This window comes from Ascaphus truei, chromosome 6, assembly GCF_040206685.1.
Source record: "Ascaphus truei isolate aAscTru1 chromosome 6, aAscTru1.hap1, whole genome shotgun sequence".
Classification (NCBI taxonomy): Eukaryota; Metazoa; Chordata; class Amphibia; order Anura; family Ascaphidae; genus Ascaphus; species Ascaphus truei.
Genome location: NC_134488.1, coordinates 64,244,192 through 64,269,104, shown reverse-complemented (window position 1 = coordinate 64,269,104; position 24,913 = coordinate 64,244,192). Strand labels below are relative to the sequence as shown.

General features: G+C 44.7%; 1 protein-coding gene across 1 annotated transcript in view; it reads left to right on the top strand.

The window, feature by feature from the left end:
• Positions 1-1,050: 1,050 nt before the first annotated feature.
• Positions 1,051-24,913, top strand: part of C6H1orf94 (chromosome 6 C1orf94 homolog) — a 74,115-nt gene continuing 50,252 nt past the window's right edge. Inside the window, exons 1-3 of the mRNA XM_075604613.1 lie at positions 1,051-1,388; positions 13,759-14,411; positions 23,047-23,219. Of these exons, the coding sequence (XP_075460728.1) occupies positions 1,144-1,388; positions 13,759-14,411; positions 23,047-23,219 (1,071 nt within the window). The 5' untranslated portion in view covers positions 1,051-1,143. The remainder of the gene's footprint in view (positions 1,389-13,758; positions 14,412-23,046; positions 23,220-24,913) is intronic.

The window sequence follows — 24,913 nt, the reverse complement described above, 5'->3', positions numbered from 1 at the left end:
TATCTACCTACAGTACGTTCCAAATTTGAAGTTAATCAAACAATTCTCTTAGGACCTATAGTAGAGTGAAAAAAAACTATGTTTTCAAGAACATGTGTTTGGGGGATACCTGAAGCTGTGGGCCAAACGTACCAAAGACCCACCTACGCTCTTCCTTTTGATCGTATTAGATAGCATACCACGTTTGGTGGCTCTAGGATTAAGCGTGTGGATTTATGTAGTCAGACAAACAAACTTTCTGAATTATAGTATAGATTGGGGCCCATTCACAAAGAAAGCACCCACAAGCCTCAGACACAATAAAATAACACACTGAAAGGAGATTATCTACCTACTCAAGGAATAAAGTATATCAATCCTTCTGTTTCAGAATATTCACAGTGGTCTCCAAAAAACAGACTCACATTTGTAGTTAGGAGCCACGTCTATACTTCCACAAGGCTGCCAGTCCTGAGGGAGAGAGTGCCGCATTATCTGGGAAACTCAGTGGTACTGTCACTTCTGCCCCATTCCTCATTGTTAATCCTCTACTTTTACAAGGGTAAAAGTAAAATGAAATACATTACTTTAGCAGACGCATGAGCACTCATATGGGTTATGAACTGAAGCCTATTCATTTTGGCTAGCTTTTTCTAATTTTTATGGTAACTGTAATTATAATTATCTTAACACTTTTTATACTGAGCATTCAGCTGGCAGATACCAAGAAGAATAGGCATATTAAATGTAGTAAAGATATAAGGTGAACAAGACATCATCTTTTACTAGAAAGCAATGATTCGAAGTCATTGAGTGTGTATAGTTTACATTGTATGGTTATCCCTTAAAAATAGACATCCTAAACATGTTTTCTAAACATGAAAAGGGTGATATGTAGCGAAAAGACGTGCTTCAAATGTGAATGTGATAGCAACATGTCTTGTTTAAGTCTTTATTCTGTGCCTTCTGTATATCAAAACAAGATTGGTTTCTACCTCAGCTGTTATTCTTTGCCAGGTTCTACGGTTGCCAAGTTACCATGGCTGTCACTAGTCATTTGAATATAAACTTTCCATATGGGATGGAACATCCAGGAGACTTTCACTTTATCTGAAGGGCTTTGGGTCATGCCAGGCTTTTAGAGAAGACAAAAAAGGCATCAGGATGCTTACATCTGTAACCATACCACTGCAGTGTCAAACCACTCCTAAACATGTCCCACCTTTAGGGCCTTTCCCAAGGTATATTTGGGTTCATCAGGACACCCCTCAAGACAGTTTGGACAAAACATGTTACGAAATATGGAAGCGAGTTCAGAGTTTGCCAGAGGAGATGAAACCCAGGAAGGTAAAGGAGTCGCCGCCTGCGGAGAGGGCAGAGAACGGCGGGGTGATTGGCATCATTGAAGGGTGAGGCTTTGTTTTGGAAGATACCGTTCTAACAATGTTAATAGTGTTTGTCTTGTATAGCACTGCCAGTGTATGCAGAGATGCACAGAGAAGTTATTTAGGCACATTGAGTCCTTGTCCTAAAGATCTCACAATGTAGTTTTGGTGTCTGAAATTAGGAGATAAAGGAACATGCCCCCGAGGTCACAAGGAAAGCCGACACTGGGATTCAATGTGGGTTCACCCACTTCAAAGATAATGACATTACCACTGAGTTGTGCTTTGTGTAGACTGTTTTTTTTACATTTATGTATTAAACTGACCTCACTAGGGTCATATAGTACAGGGGATATCAACTCCAGTCCTCAAGACCCCCCCAACAGGTCAGGTTTTAAGGATACCCCAGCTTCAGCACAGGTGGTGCAGTGAAAGACTGAGCCACTGATTAAACCACCTGTGCTGAATCAGGGATATCCTTTAAACCAGACCTGTTGGAGGCTCTTGAGAACTGGAGTTGAGCACCACTGATTATAAGTTATTTTTTCAGGTTTAATACATATTACTTGAATTTTAAAATGCAGAATACGATACTATATATCCCAGTGTGATAAAGGTGCCGTTCCACGAATGACCAAAGTTAACTGATGACAGTTACATCTACAACAGCTTACAAGAAGTGATACATATTTTTCAGTCAAGTCCTCAAATGTACCTTTGTTTTCCGTTACAACTGGGGATAACTATCACTCTTTGCTCTACCGCAGTGATATAAATTCATCATTTATGGATCATCCCTTCATGTCTGAGGCCCAATTAGAAAAGATGACAAGGATAATGGAGAGAAGAGGGCAGTAAAGCTCATAGTAAATCTCAGGTTACAATTTTTACCAGCATTGTCAGCATAAGCTTTAATAAGCCAACAAAAATAATAATTATACTGGTCGGATTTGAGAATAGGATTTAACAGCAGCAGTTTGAATTTGTTAAACATACAGATGCAGCAGACGTTACTGCACTCGTTAATGCATCAGCATTGCAGAAGTGACGTGATAAATGACACATGTTAAGGAAATGTTGTGTACGTTATCATTTATTGCAGTCGAGCTGCATCATATCTCACTGTAAATATCGCACCAGCTTTGATGCATAGAGTGGAGTTAATGGTCTAATACCGTCTCCTACATATGTAGCAAGTCTCACTGTCCCCGGCGCCACGTTGAAGAAGCAAACGTCCACAGCGCCGGAAACAGTGTCAGCGGCGATCGCGCTGCGGGGGTCCATACTTTTGGATGGGATTCCCCACAGTGTTAATGCTCCGGTGACGTAACCACAGGGTTGCCACCTTCTACTGAAGGCCAACCCGGAGAATATTTTTTTGCCTTACTTGGTGTGGCGTGGTGCAGCGGCGTCTCCCAGCATCCTGCTGCAATTCCCCCTCCAACCACAATGAACATGGCTGCGCGGTGTCAAATGATGCCACGTTGCCATGGCAACAGGACACCACGTAGCGTTCGGTTGCCATGGCAACGCGGCGTCATTTGACGCCGTACAGCCATGTTCACTGCAGTTGGAGGGGGAATTGCAGGAGAATGCCGGAGATGCCGCCGCACCACACCCTGCCGCCACCCGGAGATTGACAACGGCAACCCGTAGCCCGGTGGTAAGTGCCCGAAAACCCGGAGTTTATGGGTCAAACCTGGAGAGGTGGCAACCCTGCGTAACCACTACAGCCACGGGACCCTGGGTGGCAGTGGCAGTGGCACTGAAGATAGTTAGCTTAGCTACATCTGTATGTCTGCCCTGTGTCACTAACATTAGTTCAGTTTGGTCCATTGTGGTAATGAAGTTGTAACTCATCCTAATGCTAAATATAATCACTTCTCAAGTCGCTCATTGACACATAGCAAAGTCAAGCAGTAGTACCTTCATTCATTAATGCTAAGAGCACACATTCAAAACGACTTTCCATTTAATGCCAAAAATGACTAATTTAAAAGCTTGATATACAGGCTCTTATATACCAAAGTATTTATCAAGACTGACCAGTGGCACGTACAGCAGTGTTGTTGTAGGATAAAAAGGGCCAAATGCCAGAAGCATAGAAAATGCAGTGTTATCTAAACGACATGAAATAATTACGTTTTAAATAAAGAAATGTGGTAGGACATTAATCTCCTGTCCGTTAGTATTCCAGCCCAATCCCTAATCATTTCATAAACCTTTACAAAAAGGCACTAAAACACAAACACCTAGTGCTGGAACTCCGTTCCTTTATATCCCCCACAAAAATAGTCCTAGGTCCAGATCCACAAAAGGGTGCTAAGTTTTAGCATTCCTTTACTCCTACTTCATATCCCAAGGGGGCGGCCTTAGGGCAAGGCGGGTGCCTTGGGGTCCAGCGCTCCTTTCACTCCCTCCTCCTGTCGGCACTGGGACCCAACTTGTGCCCAACCAGAGAAGGGAACTAGAAGAGGGAGCGCGGGGCCCTCAGACCAACCCCAAGGTAAGAGTGAGAAAGGTGGGGAGAGGGGGGAAGGTGGTGTGTATGCTGAGAGGTGGGGCCTTACCTTCTCCAGAGTGGCCCTCCTCCTGCAGCATTGCGTTTTCAGCACGACCCATAATCAAATGACACCGAGACGGCACATGAAGACGCATTGCCATGGCAATGTGATGTCACATGGCGCCACGTTGCCATGACGACATGATGTCACATGCCACAATGACATCATTACGCCGCTACGCTTCTGGAGGAGGACTGCACTTAAAGGAATCACCCGGGCCAGCAGGTAAGTACCCTTACCTAATTCTACCGGGGGGGTCCTGCTGCCAGAATGCCGCCTCGGGCCCAGCAAAGGGTAAGGCCGGCCCTGGACCATAGTGACATACTGTATCTTTCTAAAGATTCATACATAACCCTTCACGTGACAAATTCAGAATGCTTACACACAAAGCTCAGTTAATCATTAGATTTAGACACAATTTACATAACCGTGGAGTCAAGGAAATCTCTAAGTATATTGTTTTGCTTTGAAAAATGCACATTTTTGCTTTGCGTTGGATGCTTGTAATGGCTCTCCAAGTTTCCAATTTTGAAGACAATAAGCTGATAGGATTAGCTATTTCGCACCTACCTCATTTTCTGACAGACAATTAACTAAATTGTCCATTTTCCAGACAGAAAACAAGGGATGAATCAGAGGACACATACCATGACACCTATTATTTATTTACGCATAACTATTATCTAGATGTTAGCCACATCTGTAATTCGGATGCTCAGTAAGCAGCTGTCACATTGAGTACCAGCTTTCCAAAAATAACAGATCAAAATATTTACTGGGATAGCATGGAACTGCTAAGAGAACTGTAGCATGAATTAAAATGTTGTAGGATATAACAACTCCAGAAGCATATCCCCCATAGGAATATGAATGGTATTTAATATTGTGCCAAAATTCTGTCAAGTTGGGGTTGGTGTAGACGTAAAAAGACAAAACAATGAGAAATTATTCACTGGTGACAAATCACTCGAACTAATTTAACATAAAAAGTATGGAATCGCTGGGCTTTGTAACATGTCCTATTACAGGATGATGTATAGGACATGATATACTGACCCTGGAGGGAGGTGGATTTTCTCTTGGTTGTGAAATCGTTGTTTAGAACAATATCGCAGGAACAACTTCTATTTCCCAAGGACTTTTAAAATATGGCCCAAAAACCCCCCTGCACCCACCACTGGGATGGGAACCTGGAAGTACTACATGGCAGCCTAGCAATTGAAGACATTAAGATGAAGCATTGGGAGGTATAATTATTTGCCTATGTAACCCCTCTTTACTTTCCTAGATATCTTGGTGTAGAGATACTAGGATAGGGGCCTAAGTCCGCCTCCCCTGTGTGTAGTAGATAATGAGCAGTCGGCACTAGGCCTGGCTTAGGTCAGACAACTTCAGAGGGAGATGTGTAATTTGGGGTAACCATATTTTATGTATATGGAATACAATAATAACAGAGAGGCCCTCCCACTGGGAGGACCCTGAACATAATTATTACACTTGCAGAGGGGAGGTATCTCGCTGCACAATTGTCCTTTAATGTATCTTGTTTAGTCCCAGTGGCCCCTATATTACATAATGGGCCACTGTTGGTGCCAGCACAGCGTTGTATGTTTGGAGTTATCAGTGCAGGCTTGTTACTTCGCAAAGTGCAGGGTAAGGCTGTGATTATACCTCAAATCGCCCGGCGGCTGAAAAACAAAGCATATAGACCCAATGTAACCAAACATAGCTATTGCGACGGTCGCACAGCACCGAACTGCAGGGCGGCAGGCTGGAGAGGAGACAGAGGAATTTGTTCTTGGCAGGCGACGGTCACGTGAGCAGTTCAGCCAATGAGGGTGAACCGCTCATGACCTCGCCTCTGCCACGCCTCCCTGTTTCCTCCGGCTGCCTCCTGCCTGCAATTCAACTTGCCGCTTTGTGACTTCACCGCATTGTGCTGCCGCCCAGCAGCTCCTGTATAAGGCTGAGTCCCCAATCTTCACTGTGACACGCGCGCCCGGCGGGGGGGGCGGCGCGTGCACAGCGCTACACCGCGATCTGCGGTCTGGGGGGAGAGGGAAGGTTTACGATGGGAGGGGGCGTGGCTGTGGGTTTGTGGGGGAGTGGAGATGACGTCCTGCGGCTGGTTAGCCCTTATTGGCTGAACCGCCGGTGGGGGCATGGCCACGCCCCAGTCGCAGATGTCGAGGTCAAATTCCCCTGCCTCCCTGAAAACCTGTCGCGCACCGCTGGGGAAAGGTGCACGACAAGGTAGGGACTGGGACTGGCCGGACTGGAGGGGCGGGGCTTGATAGTACAGCGCACACCAAGCCGTGCGCTGTGGCGGTGACTGGGACCGCATCCTAATCGTAGTCTAAGAGATGCACGATGTAAAAGAATACTGAATGGTGGGGAGGGGGGAGGCGGGGCGGGGGAGGCGGGGGGGAGTGATGCCCGGAGGATATTCCAACATAGGTTACTCAGTGCCCTGGGATCCCTTTTCACCGGCGATGTATTCTCACAGAAGCGTCCCTGTTTCCTCGGGTACGTGCTGCTTTATGAGGCTGTTAATACTGCGTCCTCACTGTCTCAACTGCCAGGATCCTTAGGTCTAGTGCCTCTCTGTCACATCCTCCTCATACTCTATCCCTCTTGGTCCCTCCTCCTGTGACATCATCCTGCCTTACATTCAATCACAGAAATTCACAATCATTGGCTAGAGGACATGTCCATCATTATACAGTACATTGTAAGGGTTTGTAGGTGAGGGAGGGGAGGGGGGGTTACACATGAGAATGGTAGATGCGTTAGTACTCTAATTCCTTGACCACCATGAGGACATTTTTGTTCTGCTTCCATGTGTTTACGTGCATGAGCTTTCTACATTGCAAACCTCTCTTTGAAGGTTCATATACAACAACATTATACAGTATGAGACATTTTCTTGCATGTCTGAGTCCAGTGTTCTGATATATATAACAAAAAAAGGAAAGTGCGGGCCCCATAGCGTAACTCAATAAAATAAGGTTTAATCACCAAAAGATAAAATCAGGCCACTCACAGAAGTCACTAGGACAAGCGCATACAAAATCTGTGGCAAGGATCTTCTGGATGATGCACAGGTCGATCACAGAGAACCTTGTGGTGGATGACGTACATCCAATTCCAGATTCAGATGCGCACCAAATTGTGTGACCGAACATTGGTCCTCCCGGAAAAATTGTTACATATCTCCTGGTTTCACTCCAACTGTCAGTTAGTCCGTATGCATAGATTCCTAACTCACAGTCCTCAGTAAGCATCCCTACACGTTTCGTCCCATCAATGTGGGCGACTTCATCAGGCGTTGTCTTAGACAGGGGCGGATAGCCCTTGTATAGTCCATTGCTCAATCTTACAATTAGAATTTGTCCAACAATCACACTTAAAAAATGTTTTCCACCTTTACGATTAGTGGCTCTCAGTAGCAATAGAACATTTTCTACCTTTCACTTGGAGTCGGCATTGTTTAGCGCTTTACAATTATGCAACTATTAAGACTCAGATTTAATACAAATTACGCCACATTCACTTAGCAACATTTGGAAAATTGGTATCTCAGTGACAAATACAATACACCCAGACTCTTTCTTTCCGCTATTTAGCAGTTGTAACTTTAACTGTTATTGAATTGATCTAGTGTAGGCCTTACAAGAGTAGGGTTCTCAGAGAGGTTTGCAAGTACACTAAGCAACAGACTTCTCTCTTCATCTTATGGGGCCTGCTATCAGGATGCAAGAAATACCGGGGACCCATATGTGTCACAATCAAATTCATTTAATTGATAACAGGGACAAAATTATTGTACAACAGTAGTGTAAATCATTTAAATATGCCAAAAATGTAAGAGTTGTAATATATGGATTGCTGGCACAATGTCAAGGTAGTGGTGAGCCCATTTTCTATCTGAATCTTATGTGTAAGCTGACGAGTTTACCAGAGGGTCAGAGATCTGCAAAACCTTCATGCACAGTCACAAGACATACAGTACGTACACTGAACACGTTAAAGTTCTTTAAAACAACAAAAAAATCCAGTGCCACTCGGTAACTAAAACCTGCTCCTAAAATCACGGGAATTTTTGTGTTTTCACAGCAACTTTTAAAAGCATCAATCCCATTATTTGTACTTTTTTTGTAGAATCAGAACTGGAAGCTTTCCTGAAGCTAAACCACGCAATTCCTAGCTCCTGAGACCTTTTGTTTGCCTAGATATGGCTGCCTGAGTCATCCAATAGGCAGCTGCAATATAATGCTCTCATGACATTGCGGCTTCCTATTGGCTCGTGAGAGTGAGGCTCGGAAAGCAGCTATATTGATTTGTCAAAAGGGACCAGAAACATGAAAAAGGTACATAACAAATCTCAAGATACAGGGGGTCCCCGGAGTTACTGTACAAATAGTGTGCATCAGCTCCGCGGGAACAGTTCCAATTCTGTCAAAATACAAAAAGTAAAAGAAGACAATTGAATAGGAGGATTCCTGCTAGATGATGTTTGCTACTTTTCATAAAGTCATTGACAAAACTAAAAAACACTGGCAATGTTCAATTATGTCTAAAAAGAAGAAAGAAAAAAAATGATGATGGTGTCGGGGCTTGGTACACCATTATGGAACAATGCATGATAAAATTGCATATATTACGCATATATAAAAGTCACCCATAAAGACCAAATGCAGTAAAAAGCTTTATCTTTAATTCCAGCGGCTTTCACAGCCAAAAGACATAGAATGTTTGCTGAGTAAAGAATTCATTAGGAATCAAATGCTTTATGCGTTAACCTAATCATTTAAAAAAAAAATCAATAGGCTTAATAAATCAATAGCTACTTTTTTGGGGGGAAGACTGTGAAATTGAGTTTCAGAATCACTATCAAATAGATTATAATAGCAAACACATTGGCAGCGAGTTTCGTTTTTTTATTTTTAATCGTGCATCTGACTTTAACATAATTGTAAGTATTTGTTAAAAACATTTCATCTTCACAAGCAGACAGATTTACATTTGAAAAGCATGTATTTGTCAGAAGTTGAAAGAGAAACCTAATGGAGCATATGTTTTGCATTCGTTATATGGTAATCCTCAGGAGACTGAAGTGCAATAATTTGTCTTCATAAATAACATTATGGGCAATATACCACCAACACTGACCCGTGCCTAATTTAGCAACCTCTGATTTATTTCCTAAGCGGTTTGTTTACGGCAAATAAACATCAAGGCTATCGCAATAATCGAGTGATTGAAGAGCTGCACATCCAAGCTTTTAAGAAATTAGAACGGATATGTTAATTCTCAAAAGTGGGGAAATGAAATCAAATTAGAGAAGCTAATGACGGCAAAAATGAGGATCAACATTCACCGGGTCTGCTACCGTCAGAAATTCTGTAGCATTTTAAAGTAGCTTTGAGGTTTCATTGGAATGTAGTTCACATTATCGTTGGTACCTATTGACTATTCTGTCATTTAGCAGCTTTGATCAAATGTGATATGTATCCCTGTTTCTTCACAAATTGAATAGGGGCCTAAACAGATTGTTTTTTCTGAGAGTTGTTTGCATACTCGCAATTAACACATTTACAATCACAGCTCCGCGACTCATTCACGTCTACTCTGGAGCTGATATTTTCCAATGAGTTAAGAAATGGAATTGTAGTATATACAGTATATATATATATATATATATATATGTATATATATATATATATATATATTTTTTTTTTTGTGAAAACAAGTATAAGTTAGTAGTCCTATAAACCATGTGTGGTGAGCGGCTGTACTACTTTAAAGCAGCAGTTGCCCCTCTGGACCGACCCCCTATTTTTTTACATGCAGGGGTTTCCCGGACCCGAATCACATTGATGGTGGTTCCTTTGTTATTTAACCCCCCTGCATCACGTGGACCAATAGCAAATCTCAACGGATGACATTATGGCTTCCAATTGGCCCACGTGATGCAGGAGATTTCCTGCGCCATTTTGTTTCCCCGGAAAAGGACGATAGTGGTGCTACTTTCCGCGGTAAGTATCTCAAGAACCAGGGATCTGAAAATAATGTGTCTCAGCTCCAGAGACCCCCTATTTCCCACCAATGTAAATTAAAAAAAAGGGGTGGGGGGTCACATACATAAAAAATGAGCTTTCAGCTTTAGTGCTGAAGAGGTTAAATTGCCGCAAGATATGAAAAAGCGATATCCAGTGATGAATGTGTTACCGGGGACTGTAATGTGATATATTAGCCAGAGCAGGACACAGTCTGGTCACAGATCACACCTTACCCATTATAAGATGCAAGACAAGGTTACAGGCAACAGGCTTGTGTGAATAACAAGTCTTCAATTGGAAGCAAGGCAGATTGGCAGCATCCCAGCCCCGAGACAAGACTTGTAACGATTTACAGACAATGCTATAGTCTGGAACACAGAAAACTAGGCTAGAGGATTGTGAACAAACTCTGCTTCATTGTACAGTAAACCGCCCCCTCTCCTCCATGGCCTGGAAAGAGGTATGATTGATGTTACTGGATGTGCATATGAAAACATACCATGATGTGGCAATATATGTCAGGCTCCAGAGGCTCTTAACCATTACCAAGTCATGCACCACTGCAGTGTTAATGATCATTTGCAGGACCACCATACTCACAGTTGCTCATCAATATAGTATATATATTTTTTATTACGTAGCACTGACAGTGTGCATAGTCCTGTACATAGAATTTTGCAGGCACAATTAATCCCTGCCCCAAAGAGCTTACAATCTACAGATGTAGCCAGACTTACTGTTTTTGGCACCGGAGCAAGCTACGTTCATGCGACCATGGTGGTCCCTGTACCAGAAGGTTAGCGTGGTGGGGTGTCCAATCTGGAAGCATGGATCTCCTGCAGCGTGACCGCAGCAGACACCGTCTCCTGCGCCGCAGGCTTTCGCTTTTTCAGTCGTGGCTCCGGAGACAGTAAGTCTTGTTACATCTGTAATTTTAGTGCTTAAGGCACAGGGAGATAGGGTGACTGGCCAAGATCACAAGGAGCTGGACATTAAACCAGGACCCTCTGATTCAAAATCAGTGTCATTGTTTTTACTGACAGAGCCCCTATATATATATAGACCAGGGAGGAGGAATGTCACAGTGAGTCAAGACACTGACTCTGTAACCAATAAGTTTGAAGCAGGGGAGCCTGGTTTAATTCCCGGTGTCGGCTCCTTGTGATGTTGGGCAAGTCACTTTATCCCCCTGTGCCTCAGGCACCAAAACATAGATTACAAGATCACCTTGGCAGGGACCTGTGCCTGTAACATTCCAGCGTGCTCCGTACTGCGCACTGTACTTTAATTGTGACGCGCTTTGTGTCCCATTGGGAGAAAAGCGCTATATGAAACCAAGTTAATATTATTAGTACTCAAAAAGAAATGGGAATTCATGCCTTTTAACACCTTCACTGCCGGAAACATAGGTAACTAAATAGCGCCTCCATGTCATTGTAAATCAATTGGGTTAAAGCACACCCACTTTTTGTATAGATTGCTTTTACATTCTTCTTGTATCCAGCTCACAGTACTTAATCATGAGAGAGTCCTTTTTTTTTTTACTTAGGAAGTACTTAAACAGAAAACTAATTACAAACTCCAGTTGATCACTGCAAGCTTGGAATTAGATTTGTTTGCTCAGTTAACCCTCACGCTGCCAGGTGGGCTCGAAACACGCACATTAACCCCCTCACTGCCAGAAGGGCCTGCAAAGCTTTTCTGTGTACTCAAGACCAACCCGGAGAAAAAAAAATCCCTTGGTGCGGTGTGCGGCGGCATCTCCCGGCATCCTGCCGCAATTCCCCCTCCAACTGCAGTGAACATGGCTGCGCGGCGTCAAATGACACAGCGTTGCCATGGCAGCGTGATGCCACGTAGCGTCATGACGCCACGTAGCGTCCGGTTGCCATGGCAACGTGGCGTCATTGGACGCCGCGCAGCCATGTTCACTGCAGTTGGAGGGGGAGTAGCAGCAGGATGCCGGGAGATGCCGCCGCACACCGCTGCCACCCGGAGATTGACAAAGGCAACCCGTAGCCCGGAGGTAAGTGCCCAAAACCCAGAATCTCTGAGTCAAACCCGGAGAGGTGGCAACCCTGTGTGTACTACGCTGCACGCCTCTCTGGCAGGAAACAGAGCAATCAGCGTGAACAGATGCAGTATTTACTGTGTATCCCGTGATTTCTGTTATTGTGCTTTTCACAGTACGCCTTTCTGGCCTAGATTTGCAGAGACTGTAATCAAAACTTGAAATTAAACAACCATTAAAATAGTAGAAAAGACGTTACATTGATGAGTGCTTTCACTGTTTTGCAATAAAAGTTGTTAAGTGTTGTTTACGTTAATGTTACAAAAAAAGCATCTAAATGCAATTAGGCTTGGCAAGCGGTTGATATCAGCATTGTGAATTCAGACAGCATCTATCTTCACTGCGTATAAGATGCGTACATTTAATTATTTACTACCCCTCAATTGTTTGTTCTCTGTTCTGTTTTTACTTATCGGGAAACATAGATTTTGTTTAATGAGATGAATTTTTAAAAAGAGTTTTTCTTTCCTGTCTGGTGGTGGATCAGCGGCGTCACTTGTTTTTCTGCATAGATTTTTGATGGGTCTGTCTGGAAAAGGAATGAACCTGTTTAAACCCCGTACTGAATGTATAATTTAAAAAGCTGGAATTATATCGTTTTAAGTCTCTCTCTCTCTCTCGCAGTACTTGCAAAAAAAAGTACCACCCAACACCCCTCCTTCTCTGCCACTCTTCTAAAAAAAACAAAAACAAGAAGCACCAATGTCTAATTTTTCAGATGGATGATAAAACAATCTACAGTTCCCATTAATTCCTGTTCTTGAGATGTATTGTTGCAAAAGCATGTTGTGTGGTTGGGATTATCTTAAAAAGTGCTTTGACTTGGTCCCTGCGACATCGTTACTTCTGCTGTTGCATTCTTTCCTCGTTAGCTTCCCAGTAGCTTTTATTGAAAGCAGTAGTATGTTGTGCTCTCACCCCCTCAAAAAAAACCACTGCACCCTACTCCCTAACTTCCTTGGATGTTTGTAAATGGTTGACGGTCCCTCTGAATACTGAACAGTCACTATTGGTATTAACGTGGCACTGCAGTATTCACACTTGTTATAGATTTACCCGGGATGCTCAATCCTTATCGAGATCCCTTTATCCCAAGGTCGAATCCTTCTTGAATACTTACAATATACATACAGTATGAACGAGGCACACGGGTCCTGATTGCAGCAAATGCTATTGTCTATAGTTTCCATTGTTATGAGCGGAAAATGTGACGTTCAAGGTTGTAGCCCCACCCATGGGCTTATCTGAAGAAGGGATTGCGACCCCAAAACATCTGATTTTTCTGCTCAAGACTATGCAATAAATAGACATTAGCATTTTGCAGATGTGTTGCCATCAAGACCTGTGTACCTCTTTTATATGTAGTGTGTAAGTCCTCTTTTACCTGCATCCTGGAATAGAACAACATGGCAGACTAAGATGATTATGTAACTGGCCTCACGTGGGTAATGGAGATCTGTGCATGACTATTTAAAATAAATTGCTGTTTTTGTACACTGTTAGAATGTTAAATGGCCATATTTATGAAGCAGTGCTCAATTATAAGACCTTTTATGACCCATTCATTTTAATGGGCTGAAAGATGCCTTATGACTAAGCACACGTAAGTAAATGTGGGCCAAAGAGCTACATAATTACTTTTATTTTAATATATGTTGGTAAGTGGCTGTTTATTCTCCTCTTATACACTCCATCAGGTACTCAGAATGGAGCAGCGCGAAAGATGAAATTTCTCGCCTGGTTCAGCAGGAATACTTGAATCTCACCATCGAGAACATCATCAACGCAGAATTACAGGGATTGCAGTGTGACCTCGGCGAAAAGACACATACCGAGGCAGCGCAAACCACCCCCATCCAACATCTGGAGGACCAGGTCCCAAAAGCCCCAGTGGAAAACCTAATCAAGTCATTAATGAGCAGCAAAGACAATGAGGTGAAAACATTACCCCAACAGAACCCTACGCCAGGAAACTGCTTCACCCAAGACACCTTCTCTCTCATGAAAGCAGCACCAAAGAGCACCCTCGCCAAGCAAGAGAGCTACAGCAGCATTGTGGCTTCCAATAAAGAAATCCGTAACCTGCTGGCCCAGTTCCCCGTAAAGTCCACAGAGACCTCAAAACTCCCAAATAACAAGACAGTGATGGAGGAAACTAGAGCAATCAAGAATTTTCTGAAAAACAACATGTTCAGCCCAGAGAGCAGCCACAAAAATGATGGGTGCCTTTCTACCGCAACCGATAAAGCACCAGAAAGCCAGCTTCCCGTAGTGAAGAAACAGCTACCGGTCTTTGCCAAGATTTGTTCGAAAACGGGTTTGGAGGTGACAGATGCTCCTATTTTCTCAGGTAACAGAGGTGCCACTATACTGTATGTACTGTATGTATATTGTTATGTATACATAGCGCCAACAAGGTGCTCAGCACTTTACAAAAGATACATTATACTACAATAAGTGTAACAGACATAAAATCAAACAATAAGAAAGGGAATTCCTGCCCTGGGGAACTCAAGATCAGTAAGATTTGGGTGTTCTGGAACCAAAAATGTCACTTACAGTCCATTGAGTTTGCTGATACTAAGAATCAGTGAGACTCACGGTAAATTAGCAAGAGTTGACATGTGTGTATATGCGTGCACAGAAATATTCAGACACAATGAGTGCACTGCATGTCTTATGAACAACATTTTAGGACATGAGAGTGATGGAAACAAAGGCACTTGCCAAGGTAACACAAACTCTTGCGAACCAGGAGCTTCCACATCAGATGACAGAGTTAAATTCTGCCTAAATAAAACAAGGAGCTTACAATGTTACTAGAATCCGATATCTGTAGGTACTGGCCTACCACCAAAAACTCATACGGTAAACTAGGAGGTTAACCCCAACCTCCCTCCCCTGGGGCCCTAACTTCCAACACCTGGGGTCCCTAAGCCCATCACCCTCTCCTACCACCCACCCCCTTTACCCTGTCCTCCATCTACAGGAATTACTTACAGTTCTATTAGCCAAAGATCGCCAAATTCTTTATTCCTTTGCAATGCATTGGTCACCTAAGACAATCAAAGGGCTAAAATATGTTCTTCTCCCCCCTCCTGCCACTGCCACCACACACACAGGGTCACCTAACATGTAGTGCCCGATTTGCAAGCCTGTAAGGGCCTCCCTTCCACCAGCTTCCCACAGGCCCCATCTGATAGGCACCTCCGTGTGCCATCCTACACCATATGTTGTGGCCCACTCTTGTCTCCCAGACTCCTACCTATACCCCCAGGTCCATACCTCCTTCTCCCTCCCACCCAGGCTCATAACTATCCCGTCCAACCCATCACTATCCGCCCCAGCCCGTACCAACCCCCCCACCCTACCAGACCCATACTTCCACCTCTCCCCACACCTCCTTCTCTATTCCCCTTACCATTCCCCCTCTTCCTTCCTAGGAACCCCAGGGGGTATCATGGGGTATGGAGGTTAACAGAGGGGGGGAGGGGAGTGGAAAGATATGGGCCTGGAGAGGGATACTGTTCTGGGCCCCAATATTTCTGTTGGTGACCCTGCACACGCAGATACACAATTGCACCGCTAGCTAGGATTCTCGCTTACCTTGACAATAATTATTTACTGCATACTTAACGCAATTGTTTTTAACGCCACGTATTTAGAAATCAATCAGTCTTAGTAAATATAGCTATTAACCCAAGTTTAATGAAGTTTAGTGAATCTAGGCCTATGAGCGTTATTTAGCAGCCTCTGCACAAAATTTATCAGATAAAAAAAACTAAAATGTTATAACGCTGCAGCTTTTTTGTTACAACCTTTTGTACCTTGAAAATAAGAAAGTCTCTGAGCAAAAAAATCTCGGTACCATCCTGTAAAAAAAAAAAAAAGAATTCGGGTAAAGAATAAACTGAGTCGGGATTGCTGCTTTAAGTTTTAATTTAATTCCATAAACAAAACACAAAATCCAATATAATCTCTAAAATGTTGTGTTGTTAACCTTCTGGCAGCAAAGGGTTTTAACGAATTAAGTGAGGCATGGGGCACATATGTCGCCAACATTAATGCAACTTGTGGTAAGCTGCAGCGGACATACACAACGCAAGAGGACGCTGGTTTGAATCAGCTGCATTATTTTACCCGCGGGAGCGCACCAAGGGTTGTAATGTTGTTGCCTACATCTGTACATTATCAGCTGCAGTACCTTCCTCTCCCCACAAGTGGCAGTACATATCTACACAATCCGGACACTACGGTGCAGATCCCCAGAGCTCCGTTAATGACATACAGTATTAAGTGCTAACGGGGATCTTCTGAGCCCAGTAACGAGCCTGTGCGTTACTACAACGGACGTTAATGCTAATGATATGCAAAAGAGGTGCTCCCTCTCACAACGCATATCCACAGAGCCTCGCAATAATGAACGCAGGGATTTTACATAAAGTTAGTTAGGTGATAGCTAAAGGTGGCGTTACTCACATCCAGACGCTGAAATAGGCCTTTTACAGGCTCTGGGTAAGTGTAAGAGCACAGTTACGTAGGATTTACCTATCATATTGCTATTTACAGGCTCTGGGTAAGTGTAAGATCACAGTTACGTATGATTTACCTATAATATTGCTATTTACAGGCTCTGGGTAAGTGTCAGGCCACAGTTAGGCATGATTTAATGCTACTTTAATTAAACACCTATTGAGGGTGTGCATGGAAGTGATACCACCTTTGGGTAAGACAGACTTAACGCCAGATTATTTGAAGTGAACACAAGGCAGTGCTAAGATCACAAGGCGTTAAGCCAGGGGCCTAGCTATAGCCCGTGCAGCCGGGGGCCCGCGCTCTTGGGGGGCCTGCTCTCCCCCTCATGTAGAAACAGGTTGGGGGAGATGGTATGTGGCGGCGGGACTTTCTTACTTCAGGTGTCTGCTGCCACAACTCCTCTGCCGGCTGCTCCTCTGATCATCTCCTCCTGCCAAAGGTAGGCATGGGAGAGAGAGTTGAGGGGGGATGCTGAGGGGGAGAGAGAGAGCTGAAGGGAAGAGCTGAGAGAGAGAGAGCTGAGGGGGAGAGAGAGAGTTGAGGGAGGGAGAGAGAGAGTTGAGGGAGGGAGAGAGAGAGCTGAGGGAGAGAGAGGACTGAGGGAAAGAGAGAGAGCGGAGGAAAAGAGAGAGAGAGCGGCAGGAGAGAGAGAGCTGAGGGGGAGAAAGAGAGCTGGAGTAGAGAGAGAGCTGGGGGAGAGAGAGGGAGAGAGAGGGAGAGAGAGAGAGCGGGGGGAGGAAGAGCTGGGGGAGATCGAGAGAGCTGGGAGAGAGAGAGAGCTGAGGGAGAGAGAGAGAGCTGAGGGAGAGAGAGGTGAGGGGGAGAGAGCTGAGGGGGAGAGAGAGAGAGAGCCGAGGGGGAGAGAGAGCTGAGGGTGAGAGAGAGCCGAGGGGGAGAGAGAGCTGAGATAGGAAGAGAGAGCTGAGGGGGAGAGAGAGAGCTGACTGGGAGAGCTGAGGGAGAGAGAGCTGAGGAAGAAAGAGAGAGCTGGGGGAGAGAGAGCTGGGGGTGAGAGAGCTAAGTGAGAGAGAGCTGCGGGAGAGAGTGAGCTGGGGGAAAGATAGTGAGAGCTGAGTAAGGGAGAACTGAGGAAGAAGAGAGAGAGAGAGAGAGAGAGAGCGAACTGGGGAGAGAGAGAAAGAGAGCTGGAGAGGAGAGCTGGGAGTTAGAGAGAGAGAAAGAGCTGCGGGGAATTAGAGACAGCTGAGGACAGCGAGAGGTAGCTGAGGGGGAGAGAGAGTGCTGATGGAGAGAGAGATTGAGCTGAGGGGGAGATAGAGTTGAGGGAGAGAGAGCGAGAGAGCAGAGGGAGGGAGAACTGGGGGGGGAGAGACCAGGAGGAGAGAGCGAGCTGGGGGCGAGAGAGAGAGCTGAGGGAGGGAGAGCTGAGGGAGAGAGAGCTGAGGGAGAGAGAGAGAGAGCTGAGGGGGAGAGAGCTAGGGGAGAGAGAGCTGGGGAGAGAGCTGGTGCAGAGAGAGAGCTGGGGGAGAGAGAGAGCTGGGGGAGAGAGAGCGCTGGAGGAGAGAGAGAGCTGAGGGAGAGAGAGAGCTGAGGGAGGGAGAGCTGAGGGAGAGAGAGCTGAGGGGGGGAGAGATAGCTGGGGGGAGAGAGAGATAGTTGGAAGGAAAAAGAGCTGGGGGAGAGAGAGCTGGGGGGCAGAGAGAGAGTTGGGGGAGTGAGAGCTGGGGAGAGAGAGATAGCTGGGGAGAGAGAGAGCTGGGGGGAGAGAGAGTTGGGAGAGAGAGCTGAGGGAGAGAGAGTTGGGAGAGAGAGAGCTGAGGGAGAGAGAGAGCTGAGGTGGAGAGAGAGAGCTGAGAGCTGAGGAGAGAGAGAGCTGAGTGGGAGAGAGAGCTGGGGAGAGAGAGAGAACTGAGAGAGAGACAGCTGAGTGGAGAGAGAGCTGAGGGGAGAGAGAGCTGAGGGGAGAGAGAGAGCTGGGGAGAGAGAAGGAGAGCTAAAGGAGTGAGAGGGAGAGCGAGAGCTGAAGGGGAGAGAGAGCTGAGTGGGAGAGAGAAAGCTGGGGGAGAGAGAGCTGGGAGATTGCTGGGGGAGAGAGAGAGCTGAGAGAGAAAGAGAGAGAGAGAGAGAGAGAGAGCGCTGTGGAAGGGAAACTGGGGGTGATAGAGAGAGCTGAGGGGGAGAGAGAGATAGAGCTGAGGGGGATAGAGAGTCGAGGGGGAGATAGAACTGAGGGGGAGAGAGAGCTGAGGGGGAGATAGAACTGAGGGGGGAGAGCTGAGAGGAAGAGAGCTGGGGGAGAGAGAGTGCGAGCTTAGACAGAGAGAGCTGAGGGGGATCAAGAGAGCTGATGGGGAGAGAAAGAGAGCTGATGGGGAGAGAGATAGCTGAGGGGAAGAGAGAGCTGGGGGAGAGAGAGCTTGGGCAGAGAGAGAGAGCTGGGGGGAGAGAGAGCTGAGGGAGAGAGAGAGCTGAGGGAGAGAGAAAGTTGGGAGAGAGCTGAGGGAGAGAGAGTTGAGGTGGAGAGAGAGAGCTAAGGTGGAGAGAGAGCTGAGGGGGAGAGAGAGAGAGCTGAGGGGGAGAGAGAGTGGGCTGAGTGGGAGAGATGAGGGGGAGAGAGAGCTGTGGGAGAGAGAGAGAGAGAGCTGGGGAGAGAGAGTTGAGGGAGAGAGAGTGAGCTAGGGGAGAGAGAGCTGAGGGAGGAGAGATAGAGAGCTGAGGAAGGGAGAGAACTGAGGGGGAGATAGAGAGAGCTGAGGGAGTGAGAAAGGGAGAGGGAGAGAGCTGAGGGGGATAGAGATAGAGCTGATAGAGATAGAGAGAGCACGGGAGAGAGCTGGTGGGAGAGAGAGTTGAGGGGGAAAGAGAGCTGGGCGGAGCTGATTATGGGGGGTAGCTAATGATGAGGGGGAGCGCTGATGATGATGGTGATGAGGGGGAGAGCTGATGATGGTGATGATGATGTTGAGGGCGGGAGATGATGGTGATGAGGAGGGGAGAGATTATGAGGAGGAGGGATGATGAGAGAGAGGATCAAGGAGAAAAGAAATTACAGTTCGTAATAATATTAATTGGGCTGTGACACTTGCTGATGAATATGCCTAGGAAACATACCTGTGACTGCTGAAACCAGCAGTCAGAAGGTTAACCCAGTTAGAGCTACCTGAGCAATCAGGGCTGAATTAACACAGCTGTCAGGCAGCTTGATAAGGGGGCTACTGCTGGTAGTAGCTGGGTTCTCTCATACACCAGAGCTGTCCTGTCCACGCTGGTGGATCCTGGAAGATTGCCTGAATGCTCTCTTAGGACTGGAGTCCCCACCAAACAAGATGACGTTGTTCTTCTTCTATTTATAAGAATCTGTTATTTAATGTTGGTAGCCGGTTTAGTTGGCCAACTTCCAGATACCTTTATACTGTATAGTTAGCCTCCCTACCGTGGAGTAGATGTTCTTTTTATGTTTTGTGTTTCCCTTAAAAGGGATAGTGTGCCTAATGTTTATTTGACTGTGGAAAATAAAACCACTGAAGTTAAAAGCCTTACCCATTGTTTGGGGCTCTTACTGACCCCACCATGAGGCCATCCTGCCACACGGGCCCTGAACTTTATTTTGCCCGGGGGCCTGTCCATGTCTAGCTACACCACTGTGTTAAGCCTATGCTAATATTTATGGATACCCGTTAACTCAGGGAAGCTAATGGATGTTACATTTAGATAACGGCATATTAGTAGCCCAGATTTAACCGAGCTCTGTGGATCTACCCCTATGAATGGGAATCTAAAAATGTTCTCCCTTGTCTTCTGAGTGTATAAGCAAAGAAAATGTGAAAGCAGAAAAACAAGTCCGTGTAATGTCACTCATTCGTACGGAAACTTTCATTTGAGTCATGCCTCTTTCTTTTTCTATTATTAGACATTAAATGCTTTAAAGCTTTTCAAATGTTACAGTAGACCATGGCATTTACATAAATTCAATTTTATACTTTGTTTGTTGCCATTTCCTTTAACCGCTTTGCAGCCAGCACAGTGCAGGCTACACCTGGGGTTTTCTCATGTTACTTGTGACTAGAGGTGCGCAGCACTTTGCGAAAAGTGTTAAACTGAGCCTTGGATCCAAACCCTGAAATAGGATGAGGAAGAGAGAGGAAGAGAGAGAGGGGGGAAGAGAGAGAGAGGAAGAGAGAGGAAGAGATAGGAAGAGAGAGGAAGAGAGAGGAAGAGAGAGGAAGAGAGAGGAAGAGAGAGGAAGAGAGAGGAAGAGAGAGGAAGAGAGAGGAAGAGAGAGGAAGAGAGGGAGAGAGAGAGAGAGAGAGAGAGAGAGAGAGAGAGAGAGAGAGAGAGAGAGAGAGAGAGAGAGAGAGAGAGAGAGAGAAAGGGGGGGAAGAGAGAAAGAGGGGGGAGGGAGAGAAGGGGAGAGAGAAGGGAGAGAAAGAGATACTGAGATGATGATAGAAAGAGCGAGAGAGATAGAGAGGGAGAAAGAAGGGTGAATGAGACAGGGAGAGGGGGACAGAGAAAGACAAAGAGGGGGAGAGAGAAAGAAAGAAAGAGTAATGAGACATTGAGTGGGAGAGAGAAGGTGAGAGGGGGTAAGGAGTTCCACTTTATAGAGTTCCCATTGACTGATATTCCTCTAGAGATGTGTAAAACTGTACAAGATGCATTCGCAAAATTGTAGACATTTTTTTCTCCAAATTCAATTTCCCCTGAAATGTTTCGCCAAGCCTCAAAGAGCTAATAATGTGACCAAATTAGTAAGCTTTCAGTGAAATATCGCCAGATAGTGAGCGATGGTGTGTGCCCCTAGTTATAGTCTCAGCATTAAGTGGGTCCCTGGATTTTAGAGAATTTTGCAAATTATAGTCTGAAAATAAATGACAATGCCCATTGGCTTAATGCTCGGACAATCGCTTGCGAACTCTGACTGACGCAGCTTTTTTGCTTTAGTCAAAAAGAGCACATTTTGCATTGTTTGCGACTTCATACAAAAGTTTTGCACATTTTTTTAATTACCTCCCAAAGCCTCCCTTTATATAACACGTGGAGAGATACCAAAGAACACAACACCTATTTGCATATGTAAATGAGCTTATTTCTCAGGTATCACAGGTGTGTTTGCAGGCATGTCTCCCCATGTTACATGGAGGAGTGTTTTGAGAGGTATATAATGGGTGCTTACTCCCTCGCCTCAACATATTTCAGTCTCTGGATCCAGTGTTCATAAATTTAGCAGATTACTGCAGCATAAAACACAGATTTTGTGACTTTTTTTCTAGTCCTGTAAAGCTTGCTTAAATATCTCTCGATATGGCAATTAAAAAAAAAAAATACTAATGAAATAATTTGCAAACCCAGCAGGGTCATTTTTGCACCTCTCTATTTATGACATCGGAAGTACCAGAGAGAGTGCAGTGCCCTGAGAGTCCTGGTTATCCTTCACGGCTTGTGCTCCTCTTGTAGTAATCAGAAAGTTTCCTTTGAAGAGAGACCATGTGAAAGTTGTACAATTAAACAATTTCCACAGCTATCAGATGGAGATAGGAACAAAGTAGCTGCAGTATCCAGCTATACAGTATACAAAAAAAAATCACTGTCAAAACACAATTTCCCTGACAAAAGACAAAGAAGTTTCACTCAATATGCGCGTGCTCGGCACACACACCCTTTTTCTTTTATATTTAACCAAAAAGATGCAACAAAATGAAGGAGGCATTTCTAACCAGAAAATGGCAAATGTTATGTGACTGTTTTATCAATTTAGGAAAAAACTCATATGGGTCTTTGTATCAAGGTAATTTTGGAGCAAACTGTGGGCATTTTCACCCTCCACCTACAGTATGTATCAAATCATTTTGCTCCAATTTTGCCCTGTCTGCCTCAGCTTGCACCTTGGGGAGCGTCAGTAGGAGGAGTTGGGGAGGAGTTACATGGGGCACAGATTATAATGAGATGTATCACATTCTGCGTCTCTGTTCCAGCTTGCACCTTGGGGGGTGTCAGTAGGAGGAGTTGGGGAGGAGTTACATGGGGCACAGATTATAATGAGATGTATCACATTCTGTGTCTCTGCCCCAGTTTGCACCTTGGGGAGAGTCAGTAGGAGGAGTTGGGGAGGAGTTACATGGGGCACAGATTATAATGAGATTTGTATATCTGCAGCTCTCTGTGCCATTTCCATTTTATTTGCCCAAGAAAAATCCTCTTTATCTGAAGTGGCGTAAATTGAACATATTGCTTCAGATGTAACAAACTGTTCTTACGCCAAAATGTCAAAATGCATTAATACCGTACATAGACCCCATGGCTTTTGTTAACTCACCATTGCATTGTTGGAAATGTTTGTGTGCTCTATTATCTTTTAACTGTTTAAAGGGAATAAAAATGAACTTTAAAAAAAAGAACAAGAAAATAATGCCGCTGTATTGTACATCAGTACCAAGGACAGAAACAATAGAGATGCAGAAACAGTGTTTACATTTTTTTCTTTACAGCGGCACCTGCTACAGCTACGGATAAGATTAATCTGCGATACACAGGACACGTTTTCATACCACGGACACCTACCACGGCCGCAACTGCCATCATAAACCGTCCGTATTTGCTCAACTTTCCGCCCCCTCCTCCGGCTCTGCTTCCGAACCATTCCAGCTTTGCACAATACCAGGTAAAGTGCCTGTGTACTAAGACTGAATTGTAAACTTTTTAATTGCCTCAAAATTTCACTGCCAAAAAGACAAAATGTGCACCCTATCACACAACATGTGTTGTACGGGAGGATTTTAGATGCATTCCAATGTTGAATACCTGATTGATGCAGTTTAAATGAAAATAGAATGATGATTTTTCACTTATTTATAGCTAGTATTAGTAAATATCAATTATTAGTGTAATATAATTTAAAATATAATATGGAAAGGTAAAGGGTGCTCCAACAGTCCTGGAATTGGCATGAAAGTTCATCAATGATATGAAACACAGTAGGATCTCAGTGAGGGAGTGGGTAAATGGGTGAGTGAAATAAGAACTTCTGAATATGTAGATATCCTGAAGGCAACAGATAAATGATATTAAACCACTTCGCTGTACCTCATTGGAAAACAATATATTAGTCCAACACTCACCCCAAATAGTAGTAGTATTGTTGATCCATTGAAGTAGAATAAATCTTGAAAATCTTACCCACTCCTATAGTCCACTGCGTTCTTTGGGGCGTGTCCAGCCGCTGATTGTTGTCCAAGTAATCCAAATAATGCAAAAAGCACAAAAGCAGCGCACTGCCCAGGGACACAGGTGTATCAAAAATGAAAAAGTATTATCTATCAAACATAGCAAACAAAGAGGTAGATACCCTCCAACGCGTTTCACACAAAGGTGCTTTATCAAGGAGTTAAATAATGACTGAAGTCATCAGTGACGAAATGCGTAGGGCATTTCCTAAAGTTGCGAGCATAGCAGCTGTTGCTACTACTCACAAGCAGAGAGTGTATTTTTATGCCATTGAGGACTGCTTTTGGGCTGCCGAGTTTCCCTGGATTGTGGTTTTATGCAGCAAATAGTGCCAGTTGAAGGTACTGATACCGGAGGATTTCTCTGTATGGGACGCTGAGTTGTGACATCATCTGGTTCCTGGAGAATCCACACATCCGGCTCAGATACCAGTGGCAGCAGAGAAGGCACCATAGGAGCGTTTGGCGTGGACCCTTGCAGTCACATGGCGATTGAGTATATCTCATACATGCGTGATTTTGTACTCTGTGTGTGAGTATGCTTTTTATATGCTATAGTCCCATAAAATCGTTTTATACTTTAATACACTAGGAGTGCGCCTGTTTTTCTTTTGTTTTCTCATATATATATGAGAAAACAAAAGAAAAACAGGCGCACTCCTAGTGTATTAAAGTATAAAACGATTTTATGGGACTATAGCATATAAAAAGCATACTCACACACAGAGTACAAAATCACGCATGTATGAGATATACTCAATCGCCATGTGACTGCAAGGGTCCACGCCAAACGCTCCTATGGTGCCTTCTCTGCTGCCACTGGTATCTGAGCCGGATGTGTGGATTCTCCAGGAACCAGATGATGTCACAACTCAGCGTCCCATACAGAGAAATCCTCCGGTATCAGTACCTTCAACTGGCACTATTTGCGGCATAAAACCACAATCCAGGGAAACTCGGCAGCCCAAAAGCAGTCCTCAATGGCATAAAAATACACTCTCTGCTTGTGAGTAGTACTGCACCGACACACTTTATTCGAGCAAATACCCGGTATGTACCTGGCAGATACCTGGAATAAGCCACTACTAACCTCTGACAAGCCCCGTTGCATTTGCCTTCCCAGCCTGGGTTC